Source organism: Zonotrichia albicollis, chromosome 27 (assembly GCF_047830755.1).
Source record: "Zonotrichia albicollis isolate bZonAlb1 chromosome 27, bZonAlb1.hap1, whole genome shotgun sequence".
NCBI classification, from domain to species: domain Eukaryota; kingdom Metazoa; phylum Chordata; class Aves; order Passeriformes; family Passerellidae; genus Zonotrichia; species Zonotrichia albicollis.
Window position 1 is genome coordinate 4,456,600 of NC_133845.1, and position 12,508 is coordinate 4,469,107.

Below are 12,508 nucleotides of genomic sequence, written 5' to 3' on the forward strand. Positions count from 1 at the left end.
AAACCCTGTGATCCCTCCTACTGCAGGTTGGACACCTCTGTTTGTTTTTTCATCTCCTGTTGGGAGACAGTGAATTGTTCTGCAGTGGAGATGAAGCTTTGTGACCTCCTAGATGTGTTTTGAGTCCTGTGACTCCAAATGTCAGGCCAGGAGTGAGTGGAAGGGTTTTGCAGTAGTGTTTTTAAAGGGGAGTCCCTTGAGTGATCTCAAGGGTGATGTATGAAGTGATGTGTGAAAGCACTGCTCAGGAGAAGTCAGATATTTGGTCCCCTTCACTGTTTGGTCCCTTGTGAGAGAGACAAAGCTTCTCTGAGGCATAAAACACACTGCTTGTTGAAAAAAAAAAAAACAAGCACTGGCTGAAAGGAAATGAAATGTTGGCTGAAATGTTTCTGTAGTAAGTGGTGATCTACCTCCCACATTAAGGAGCACAGCATGGAAAATGGTAATAGCTGCTGTATCAAGCTGTAAACTCTGAAAATGGGTCAGTTTAGCCCATTTAATCTGCCCTTTTTGGCATTTGGCTTTCAGAGAGCAGAAGTGGGCTCCAGTTGAAGCAGAGCACTGGTGCTGTGTGGTTGTGTTCTCTGCTGCTGGATGTGAGTGAGCCCTGGGCCATAGCAGGGCTCAGTGAGGAGGCCCAGCAGTGCACAGGGCTCTCTCTGAAGGGCAGAATTGGCTGCAGGATTTCTCCAGCACCTTTTAATCCTTTCAGCATCACTGCAGAGCCCTGAGAGCCACTCATGAGCCCTGCTGGGTTTTGTCTTTTCCCAGGCATGCAGCGCTGTAATTGCAGCAGTGGGGAGAGCAGGGCTGGAATCAGGGGTGACTTTGATGAGCAGGCTCTGAAGTGCTTGTGGGGGATGATGAAATGGATTTTTGGACCCACTCCAGCCAGCAGTTGGTCTCCACTGCTTCAGTATTAGCAGAGATTTAAGCTCCACGCAGGAGGTGACTGCTCACATCAGAGAGGAATTTGGTCAAACACGCTCCTTGGGAAGGGGGGAAGGTGCTCTGCTTGAACCAGGAGGGTTTGAAAGGGGCTTTGTTCCTCCTTCAGAGGCAGAACGTGGCCTGGTTTTGCAGGAAGGCGGCACTGGGTGGAAGAGGTTTGCAGGATTGGGTGTGCAGGGATTGTCATGGCAACCAGAGGGAAACCCCACGAGGTGGGAACCAGCCAGGCACAGGTGAGGGGAAGCAGGAAACCTGTTTGGAGAGGATAAAGCTGCTCCCAGCAATGCTGGCTCCAGGAGGAAAGCAATGAGGATAATTGAGTGTTTTAAGCAGCTTCCAGAACCGTCTGAGCACAGCAAGTAGAAACAATTTCCTACAACATCCCCTCTGAAATACTCAACCACCTCAGATTCTCCCAGTTCTCCTCCACAGATGTTGATCTCTCTCTGTAACTCTGCTGCCAAGACAGAGGGAAGCTTTTAGGAGGAGCTTCAGTGGTGTTTTAAGCAAGTTTGGGAGGGGTTTTAATCCTGGTTCAGAATAGGGGGTGGCTGTATGGGGACAGCATTCCAAAGGGACTGGGGGGATAGAAAAGGTTCTTGGGGGATCCAAAGGCTCTTGGGAGATTCAAAGGCTTTTGGGGGATCCACAGGGGAATGCTGGATTATGACAGGGTGTGTGCAGCCCAGAGTTTGTGGGAAGAAGGGAGGATTCTGGAGCCAGCTCCTGCCTCAGCAGCTCTGAGGCTGCAGCAGCAGTGAGTCCTTCCCTGCTCAGTGACACTCAGTGGCTTTTTGGGCTCTGGAAAGGATTTAAATGAAAAGAGAAGTGGTTTTGTCTTTCTCCAGGCATGCAGCACAGTAATTGCAGCAGTGGGGAGAGCAGGGCTGGAATCAGGGGTGACTTTGATGAGCAGGCTCTGAAGTGCTCGTGGGCGATGATGGAATGGAGGTCAGGAAATGAGGATAGGGGGCAGACTGATGCCTGCTCCCCAGGAATGGATTTTCAGGGATGTGCTGAAGAATTCAGCTTCTATTTCCCCCCAGCCAAAGGCAGGAGTGGAGATGGAAGAGCTGGTGATGCCTCTTCCCTCCCAACATCCCCTAAATGTCAGGGATTTGCATTTCCCCTCTGAGTGACTCCAAGGCTGAGGGTGTAGGTGATAACCAAGGAGCAGCTGAGGAGCTGTGGGAGGCAGGAATGTGATCCCAGGCTGGGAGGGAGCTGCCTTACCCCATTGCAAGGCTGATGAGCCTTTGGAGGGAGCTGCTGGATAACTACATGGAGGGAGCAGGGTAATGTCCCACGACAGCACACTGTAAATGGTGATTTCTGTGCACTGTGCATTCTGCAGAGCAGCAGCTCTGCCTAAATGAAGGTTTATGCAAAGCCCCTCTCAGCAGTGGATGCACCATTAGGCTCCAGGGTGGCTGCTTAAATTGCACTATTGATTTAATGTGCAGGAATATTTCCTAGTGCACTGGAGAGCTGCAGCTAATGACTTCTGCCTTCCTCAGATTTTAGTGTGGCACACAAGGACAGAGAAGCCTGTGCTGGTGAACGAGGGCAAGAAAGGATTCACAGATCCCAATGTGGAAATCTGAGTGTGCATGGCTGAGCAGAGACCAACTCCAGGTAAGAGCTGCTTCTCACAGCACTGGGAAGCTACACAAGGGCAGGAGAAAGAGAAAAGCTCTTCTAAATGCGCTTTTTCATTTCCATTTTTCACAACCCTGACCTTCCCTTACACTAAACCTCTCAAGACCATTTGTTAATCTCTCTTTTTTAAAGTTAATCCATTTTTAAGACAAAATACCTGCTGAGAGATTGAGGAGAAGAAAAATGCAGGGAATAGGAGATTGGGCAGAAGTTGCAGCATTAAGAAAAATCCTTGTGTAAACAAGGTTGCCTTATTAACTTTAATAAAGCACAGGGGTGAAGGGTGTGGGTTCATCCACCTGCAAACACCTGAGGGAAGATAAAGAAGTAGCAGCAAAAAGATTTTTGGTCAGGCAGAAGCTTTCACTGAGGGAAATATTTAATTCAGGCCCACACTGAAGGCACAGAGAGGCAGTGATGAGTAGGAAGGTGTGGATTGAGCCCTGCCTGAGGTGTTTGTGCACCTGAGGAGAGCATGGGGTGTATTTTCCATTAGAAAGGAGGAAAGAGCACACACATTGATGTTTGTTCACGCCCTGGGTGTTCCTGCAGCTGCTTTGCAGGAGGATGAGCTGTTCGCTTGTATCTGCAGCCTGTGGAGCTGCCCTTCATTCTTCTGGGCAATAAAATAAATGCACAAACTCCCTTTCACTGGAGTGTAGAACCAGGCCTGGAGGGAGAGGAGTCTCCTGCTCTTGAGTCCTGAGTAGCAAGAGCACAAAGGGGGCAGATTTGCTCAGCAGGGGTGAATTTTTACCTGCAATGAGCTCCCTCATGTGCCATTCCCTGGGGGAAGCAGGATGGAGCCCTGGCTGCTGCTCTGTGCCCTTGGCAGGGCAGGAGAGGCTGCACCAGCTCCTCGGGGCCAGGGAGAGGCTGTGCAGGGGCTGGGGCTCTGCAGGGCTGCTCCCCCTGCCCAGGCAGCAAATTTTGGGATCTGCACTGGGACGGGGCTTTGGGATGGCCCTGCAGTGAGGGACAGGGCTTTGGGATTGTTGTGCAGAGGGATAGGGCTTTGGGATTGCCCTGAAGAGTGGCACAGAGGCTTGGGGTGGCTCTGCAGTGAGGGACAGGGCTATGGGATGGCTCTACAATGAGAAACAGGGGTTTGGGATGGCTCTGCAGTGAGTGACAGGGCTTTGGGATGGCCCTGAATAGTGACACAGAGCTTTGGGGTGGTTCTGCAGAGAGAATCAGGGGTTTGGGATAGCTCTGCAGTGGCACAGAGCTTTGGGCTGGCCCTGAAGAGTGGGACAGGGCTTTGGGCTGGCTCTGCAGTGTGGGACAGGGCTTTGGGATGTCTCTGAAGAGTGGCACAGGGCTTTGGGATGGCCCTGCAGTGAGAAACAGGGCTTTGGGATGTCTCTGAAGAGTGGCACAGGGCTTTGGGATGGCTCTGCAGTGGCACAGAGCTTTGCAATGCCCCTGCAGTGGCACAGGGGTGCTGCCCACGCTGTTTGTGTCTCTTGCAGAAGATTTCTTCCTGCACAGCCTGCCAGGTTCCTCTCCACAGCAGCCACCCAGCCAGCCAGGCGGGAGCCAGGAGCTCTGCTGACTCCCACGAGTTTGAGCCTTCAGAAAAACCAAGCACCACTGCATACATGACGTCCCCGGATCCCCTGCCCCTCCTCCCGGGCTCCGGAGGTGGAGAACAAAGCACAGCAAGGCAGGACTGGCAGCTGCCGGCCCCAGGCTCGGCTGCAACGTGAGCAGGGCTGTGCCAGCACCTGGCTGAGGGGGAGAGCCACAGCAGTGGCCCCTGGGGACTGGTTTTGCTGAGCAACACGAACTTTGTGGCCGTGTGTGAGACAGCCTGAGCAGCTCTCTGGCCGTGGAGGGGACAGCTGCCTTCCTAGATGGCACCTTAGCCCTTAATTTTAAACCTCCTTTAATCAGTGTTTGTTACGCTGCACAAGAGGGGAAGGGTTTGGGGAGGGGGGAAACGAGGCAGGTTAGAACAAACCCTTGAAGCATCACTGTTCTCTGATTCCCTCTCCTTTTCCTTCCTCAAACAGTTTGGGGGGCACCCTGATGTTCCTGTGTGGTCATGGAATCATGGAAGGGACTCCAAAGGTCCTCTGGTCCAAGGCTGCTCCTTCAGCTGGACCAAGTTGCTCCTGGCCTGGAACATTCCAGGAATGGGGCATCCCCACCCCTCTGGGCACCTGTGCCAGTGTGGCACCACCCTCACTGTAAAAAATGTCCTTATTATCCTCTTTGAGTTTAAAACCATCAACCCCTGTCCTAGCCCTGCTAAAAGGTTTGTCCCAAAGTGGGACAGGATCAGGGAGCTGCTGATCACCACCAGTTCACCACTGATCCTGGAGTCTCCAGCATGTGGGTCTCTAAAAATGCTAAAGTAATTGCAAATTGGGTTTAATGAGATTGTGGGGGCCATGCACCATAATATTCATCCAGATCTGGGTCCTGTTTGGTCCGAATCTGGTTCCCATTAGGATTCTTTCAAGGGTGCTCCTATATAAAGGTAAATTTCCACTCTTAAAAAATAAAACTGCTTCAAAGTAGAGATTAAACACTAAAAGGTGAATTTAGTGCATTTCCCATTTGACTGGAGAGTATCCTCCAGCTCCTTCTTCTGCTACTGCAGAGCTGGTGTGAAAAGGCACCTGGAGCAGTTCCCAGGCCCCTCTGATGGAGAGCAGCACCCTTGGGAAGGGGATCCTGGCTCAGGGCTCTGCTCATTCACCATCTGCTGGTGCTGCCACCATGGGTGACTCTGTTTGAGACTGCCAAACTTGCTGAGATAAATCTGAGGTACAACAGGCCCCTTCTCCCCAGCCAAAACCCATAAATTCCCTCCTCCTCCTCCATAACTGTTGTCAAACCTTTGTCACCACCCCTCCCTGCCGCTGTCCCAATTCCTTCAAAAATTCTGAAGCACAATTTTACCTTTGAACTGAGGGAAAAATGTAATCCTGCAATAGACTTGGTTATTTTTAGCCCTAACACATAGAACTATTAAAATGCTCTGGGTTTGATTGTTGGCTTCACGGTGCAGAAGTCTCCCCTTGGACTAATGACATTGTGTATTTCCTGATATTTCAAAGGAAAAATATTTTTTGTAAGTTATTTTCTCCCACTGTATATCAGAACCTTTGGGGAAAAGTCTCATTCTTTAGCTCCCAGCCACAGAAGCCTTTACAAAAATGTTCCTTTTAGATGCAATGGCTGAAGCACCACTTGGAAAGAAAGTGTTGGATGCTGCTGGCTGCTCTATGGGAACAGGTATTGTTACCTTGGATTAAAACTCTGCACTCAAGTAGATTTATTCTCTTACTGTACTGGCCTTCCAAGCTCCCTTCAGTCTGCAAACCCTCCAGTGGAAAGAGACATTTCTCAAGGACTACCAAGTTCTCATAGCATTGAAATAGTTTCCAGCTGATGTCCTCTCCGAGCTGCATGTTTTGGTTCACTGATCTGAATTCCAGTCCCTGCCGGGTTCCAACTTTCCCTCCTTGGAAGGAAACATTAACTTGCAGAAAAATGCAAAGGATGGAGTGCTGAACACAGCCCTGCACATTTGCTCTGCCCACAGGAGCCCTCTCAGCTGTCCCAGAGCTGCTGTGGCCCTGGGGAGCAGAGACAGACCTGGCCAGGATGGAGTGTGTTCCAGCTGCACTGTCTGTTCTCAGTTTTAAACAAACTGTATTTAAATTTGTTAAATAAAATGATGGTTTCTAAGAGCCAGAATAGCCTGCACCTCCCTTACAGACACAGTCTGATGTTTCTCCTGGTACTGGCACAGAAAGCAGAGACTCCTTGGAGGTTCTGAAGGATTCACAGCTCAGGTTTGATCTCCCCCTCTCCCTAAGGAGGCTGCAGCTCCTCTGTGCCTGGAGCTGCTGCGTTAAAACAATGTCATGTTTACCTAAATCCCACGTTTCTGTTTAGAGGGACAAAAAGAAAGAAAAACCAGGACCCAAGATCCCACAGCAGCTTTAAGGAGGAAGCAGGGATGAGTTTTCCCACTTGCTTCTACCCCAGCCAAAATCTGATCCCTGCTCATTTTCCAAGGGGGAATTTCATCTTTAGGTGCTTCACAGTGTGAGCTCTGCTGGAGAGGGCACTGCAGGACTCACTTGTTCTTTTCTCATTCCTGCCTGGCCTGAAACATCATGATACATTTGATAAAAGACAAAACACATCTCACTTTTTAAACTTTTTCTTTTTTTCCTTTTGAGAGAGAGACAACCTCCATAATAAAACTCAGTGGAAAAAAAGCTGAAATTAAAAGTCATTTGACAACCACCTTGCCTTCCAACAAGGGAACACGTAATGGCCTTTTTGCAGAGAGAATCTGCCTCCAAATGGTTTCCCACACCTGATTACTCACATGTTCACCAACTATTTTCTCCCTACCTAATTATAAAAACGAGGAGGCCAAGGATAGCACAGTTTGAAAGTCCCTGGAAAGCTGAGCTCAGCTTCCAGTTCAGATGGCTTCAGTTCTTTCTCTCTCTCTCTCTCACCTGCCTCCAGCACCTTTTTACTCCCCCACATCCACCAGATGGTTCAGAACATGCTCAGCCATCCGGGCTGGGGGCCTCAGCAGGGCAGGGGAGGAGCTCCATCCATCCATCCATCCATCCATGGAGCAAGGGCGCCGCTTCCTCGCTGTCTCTCCTCTGACCTCACTGCCAGAGGGCAAATCCTTCCCCTGGCTCTGGTGGAGATGAGCATGCCCAAGTGCTGAGCCAGCAGGTCCCCAGCCATGCAAGCAGGAGTGCTCAGGGTGAGCCAAACGTGGGAAAGGAGCTCCCAGCCCACCCTCAGTCCACGTACTGGGTCCGTCCCAGGTAGGGGATGTCCACGGACTGGATGATCCGGCCCGCCGTGCGCTCCTCAAAGATCACAATCTGCACAGGAGAGAGAAAACCCCTTCTTGCAGAGCCTGAGGGGCTGCAAATATGCTTAGGAGAAGCACATTTGAAGCTCCATTTAAAGAGCTCAGTCAGTGTGGGTCTAACAGGGACTGAGGCTCTGCCTTGGGGATGAAGCAGCATCACATCAGGTTTGGGTTGATCTCCAACCTGGTGCAGCTGTAAAGTTCAGCTGCCATCCCTGTCAGCCTTTAATGGCTGTCAGAGCCAGCTTTGGAGCACCTTCCCTGGTTTTCTGAGATCTCAGGAGCCAGCACTGCCCTTCCCCTCTACTGCACTGGCTTTCAGCTCAAGGATAATGGCTGTCCTGTGCGTGTCTGGCTCTTTGGGACAAGGATCCTTCACAACCCCAACAGGCACAGAGCAATCCCAGCAGGCTCTCACCTCATTGCCCCCTCTCCTTAGCCAGGGCCCAGGAAGGTAAAGAGTTTCCTGAGGTCCAATCTTCCAGTATCTTCCCAGGTTCTGACCATTGACAAACACCACTCCTTTCTCCCAGCCCTGGAATCAAGGCAGAACATGGAATTACTGATGCAGCTCTGCGGCCTCCTTTGCATCCCCACAGGAAACCAAATCTGCTTTCACACTTGTATTCTTTCCAGCCACTTTCTGCAGGTTTTCTGCTTGCTTTCCCTGTGCAAATCCCTGCAGCCAGGGACATTTAAACAAGCCCTGCTGAACAGGAGTTATCCTTAATGTGCTCATTAAAAGGATAAAGCTCTCAAAAATGTGCAATTTGTGACTTGTGCTTGTATAGGAAATTTCTTCCCTTTGAACAGACGGGCCTTTATCCCTCCCCAAACATGGAATATCTGCCCTCACCTCTTTCCCAGGTGACAGAAAAACTGAATTGCTGCTGGCTGGCCTGATTTACAGCAAACAGAATTTCCCCAATACATAGAAAAGTGAGCAGAACAGTAAGGCTGGGCACAAGGTTGGCTCTAAGGGAGGGAAATCAGAGGAGGAGGTTTGATATTTAAAATCTCATCTGAAGTTCTATGCAGTCTCCCACAGAAGCATGACAGGAATGCTAACTCCCATGCCATGGCCACAAAGAAGTGACTCTTTCCATGTCACACTGAGGAGACAGGAATAAAACAAGGCCCTCCTTTATTTGCTGTGCCCATTACTCCCCTGCAACTAGCACACACCATTTACATTCAAGCAAAATAAGACTGAAGTGGTCACTGGCAGCTCTGCAGGGTCAGTTTTCTCACAGGACCTCTCCAGACTGAACAGATTTACCTGGAGGAGACCCTCAGAATAATCCCCTAAGAGAGAAGGGGAGGCTACAGACACACAGATCAGTCAGAGCTGTTGCACAAGTCTCTCCAACCAGTTTGTTTTTTTTTTTAAATTTGACCAAGAAGAGCCAGGACTTGCCTGCAGCTTCAGGAAGGTGTCCTGTGGCTGCTGCTCTATCCACAGCCTCCCGCGGAAGAACGCCGGCCCCACGAAATAATCCGGGACTGAGCTCCAGCCAGACGCCTGCTGCAGGCTGCAAGAGAGGGACAGCTCACAGCCCACAGGGCCACCTGCCTGTCCCCAGCAGCCACAGCCCTGCCAGGCCCAGCTGGGCTGCAGAGGATCCCTGGGGCTGTCACCACCTCTGATGGCACCACTCCAATGGTTTTTACAAGAGCGTGTGGTGATGGGACAAAGGGGAAAGGGTTCAGGCTGGCAGAGAGCAGGCTGGGATTGGATATTGAGAAAGAATTCTTCCCTGTGAGGGTGTGAGGCCCTGGCAAAGGCTGCCCAGAGTATCTGTGGCTGCCCCATCCCTGCAAGTGCCCAAGGCCAGGCTGGAGCACCCTGGGATGGTGGAAGGCGTCCCTGCCCATGGTGAGAGGATCTCAAAGGTCCCTTCCACCCAAACCACTCTGGGATAAAAGCTCTGCTTCACACGGACTGCTGAGGATCCTCCAGATCTGCCAGGGTGCTTGAAATGCCTGTGACTTGCTAAAGGAGATTGCAGGACTGACAGGATTCAAAGCAGACACTCCTGCCACAGCTCGGGCCAGGAACACAAACACATCCCTGCAGTGTGCAGTAACCAGGGGCATCTGACAGGATTTCTTACCTGGGGCAACAGTTTGGGAGCAGGGCAAAAGCAGAAGAGCAAATAAGGAGAGCAGAATCCCACAGAAGCCTTGAGCTGCTGTAAGAACATGTTCCCTGCAGCCCTTACAAACTGCAGCTCTTGGACTGGGGCAAGTTATTGATCCAGTGCAGCCTGGCTGCTACTGAATTATTCAACTAAAAGCCTGTGACAGCTCCTTTCACAACACTGCTCTCCCTCCTCCCTGAGGGGACTGGGAGCTGATTGTGTTTCAGTGCTGCTGGTCAGCAGCCAGGAGCTCAGGCTAGTGGTGACTAATCTTGCTTTTGTTTGGCCATGGCAGCTCACTTGCTTTAATGCTCCTCACTGGAAATATTCCTCTAACACCCTGCAGTCCAAAAGGCTCTGAGCTACCCCATCAATAAGAATCCTTCAGGTAGCCCCTCAGCACCTGATAAAACTGCCCTGAGGCATTTCAGAATGAATTTTCCCTTTTAAAAGCCTTTTTGGTTTAACGTGGCTTCTCTCTCTCCCTCCTACACAAAATGGGGCAGCTGTGATATCTTGGGGGATATAAGCACATAAGTTGCTTGCTGGTATTAAAAACATCACTGAAAAGAGTCTCTGGATGGTGGCCAGAGTCCATAGGGCATCTGCTGCCTGAAACATTTGCTGAGGTTTTCTCTGTGTGCTGACAGAGGCTCTTCAACATCCCCCTGCTAAATTTCCTCCCTCGAATTAAAGCAAAACAACATCAAAGAGAGGGAGCCATCTGGATTGTTAATGCACTATCAGTAGCTTTCTAGAATTAATCCATCCCTTGCCAGGCTGAATTACTAAATATATCAGCCAGATTGGTAATTTCCAGAAAAACCCAAAATTTCCAGCATGTGGGTGTGAGGGGATCCTTCCCTTTGGATAAGCCTGGATTTACCTACCTGATCTCACCCTGCTGCAAGGAAATCTTTAAACCCTGCACAGTGGGATTAGATTTCTCCTTAAATGATGGTTTGGATCAGCTGGCACCAGTTCCTGCACTATTTCAGGTAAAATTATCAACAAAAGTATCAGAGCAAAAATCCACCTCCCCACTGTTACCTCATTTAGCTGCTCCCCATTAGACACTGCACTGCTGGAAAGCAGGTGGTTTGAATGAAGAAAAAAGGTTAAAATCCCACAAAAAAAGGACTTTGTGGAAAAAAAAAATAAAGGTTAAAAATCCCACAAACCTTTTCATGAAGGCAGGTTTCATCTCCAAGCTGTAAATCTTGAAGTTCCTCAAGGGGGTTTTATTCAAGAAGATGTCACCAATTAAGCCTGTGGGAGCAATGGGGGTAATGAGGAGTTGAGGAACAGCTAAAGCTGATGCATTTTGCTATTTGAATCTGAGGAACAGCAGGAGATGGAAAGCAGCCACGTTCTGCAATGGAATTAGAGTCCATATGGTCCCATTGCTCATGCAGCCTGAGTGGGGAGCATCTCCAAACTCTGCCCTCTCCATTCCCTCCTTTGCTCAGCTCCAACCCTCCCAGCAGAACCCCTGGGATGTGCTGGGGCTTCTGGGGACGCTGGGGTTGGAGCTGACCATGCACAGAGTTTGTTTTAAAGCAGTCAATCACTTTTTAAAGCAGTCAGTCACTTTTTAAAGCAGTCAGTCACTTCTCTGACAGGCACAGCGAAACACAACTGAGCCAGCACCAACGCCCAGGGCTGCTCCAGGGCTTTTCAGCCCAGGATTTTAAGGCACCTGTAAAAGTCATTCACCTTTAGCAGCTTTTTGTTGAAGGCAAAGGCTGCTCCTAATCACAGCTCTGAGGTTTATGCAACGTTTCTGCTTTAAATAAAATCGATACAGTCACGTGCCTAACTCCATTAATCCATTTTATAGAGCTTTTGCACATAGTTCCCCACTAAAATAGAATCAACCCCTTCCAGCCCCACCACTGTGTGTGATAGGCTTGAGCATTTCAGTCAATTCTGCTCCAGGGGATGCAGTTCCCTCCTCCTGACATTGTGTGAGCTTTTAAATGGTGTGATTCTCAAATATCAACCTCTCCAGGGAAAACACAGATTAAAAAAAGGTATTTTCCTTCCCCCCCTGTGAAGTGATATGCTCAGAGAGCAAGAGAAAGGGAGCTGAGAATCACCTAGGAAACCCAGAGCAGAGCAAAGAGTCATTGATAGCCTGGGTTTAGCTGTACCCTTATAAAATAAACCCTGGTGCACTGAGCAGCCACTGCTGCTCCTCTGAGCACTGCAGACAGGGGGGAGGATGATTTTTAAAATTCCCACTGTGTTGTAGCCCAGCTCCCCCACATACACAGTGTTAACAAACACCTGCAGAACAGAGCACAGGAGAGCAGAGCTCATCACTGATGTCACAATCACATCCCTCAAATGGGTTTGGGCAGGAAATTGTCTCTGAACCTAGAACTCAGGTGTCCATAACTGTGCCATTGTCAGTGCAGGTGGGAATAAAATATTCAAAATATTCTCAGGACACTCAACATTCTGATATTACAGGTTTTAGTAAAGGGGAACTAGAAATTAGCAACTGAAGTTGTTCTGATGAGCAGAGCTCATCACTGATGTCACAATCACATCCCTCAAATGGGTTTGGGCAGGAAATTGTCTCTGAACCTAGAACTCAGGTGTCCATAACTGTGCCACTGTCAGCAAAGGTGGGAATAAAATATTCAAAATATTCTCAGAACATTCAACATTCTGATGTTTAAAGATGTTACAAGTTTTAGCAAAATGGAACTGGAAATTAGCAACTGAAGTTGTTCTGATGAGCAGAGCTCATCAATGATGTCATAATCACATTCATGTCTCTGAACCTAGAACTCAGGTGTCCATAACTGTGCCACCTTTGTGTCAGCAAAGGTGGGAATAAAATATTCAAAATATTCTCAGGACATTCAACATTCAGATG

The 12,508-nt window shown here is 49.5% G+C and overlaps 2 protein-coding genes across 12 annotated transcripts in view; one reads left to right on the forward strand and one right to left on the reverse strand.

Annotated features, from left to right (window-relative positions):
- B3GAT1 (beta-1,3-glucuronyltransferase 1) overlaps window positions 1-6,315 on the forward strand; it is a 44,231-nt gene extending 37,916 nt beyond the window's left edge. For 5 of the 6 annotated variants that reach the window (XM_074559468.1, XM_074559462.1, XM_074559464.1 and 2 more), the window contains 2 exons: window positions 2,472-2,589; window positions 4,086-6,315. In XM_074559468.1, the coding sequence (XP_074415569.1) occupies window positions 2,472-2,558 (87 nt within the window). In that variant the 3' untranslated portion in view covers window positions 2,559-2,589; window positions 4,086-6,315. The remainder of the gene's footprint in view (window positions 1-2,471; window positions 2,590-4,085) is intronic. The other variant, XM_074559463.1, reaches the window with a different exon arrangement.
- A 613-nt stretch (window positions 6,316-6,928) lies between these two features.
- The window catches only part of LOC102061565 (beta-galactosidase-1-like protein 2), a 36,861-nt gene continuing 31,281 nt past the window's right edge, over window positions 6,929-12,508 (reverse strand). For all 6 annotated transcript variants that reach the window (XM_074559457.1, XM_074559455.1, XM_074559454.1 and 3 more), the window contains 4 exons: window positions 10,803-10,890; window positions 8,898-9,012; window positions 7,899-8,015; window positions 6,929-7,490 (listed from right to left, as the gene is read on the reverse strand). In XM_074559457.1, coding sequence (XP_074415558.1) covers window positions 7,404-7,490; window positions 7,899-8,015; window positions 8,898-9,012; window positions 10,803-10,890 — 407 coding nt within the window. In that variant the 3' untranslated portion in view covers window positions 6,929-7,403. The remainder of the gene's footprint in view (window positions 7,491-7,898; window positions 8,016-8,897; window positions 9,013-10,802; window positions 10,891-12,508) is intronic.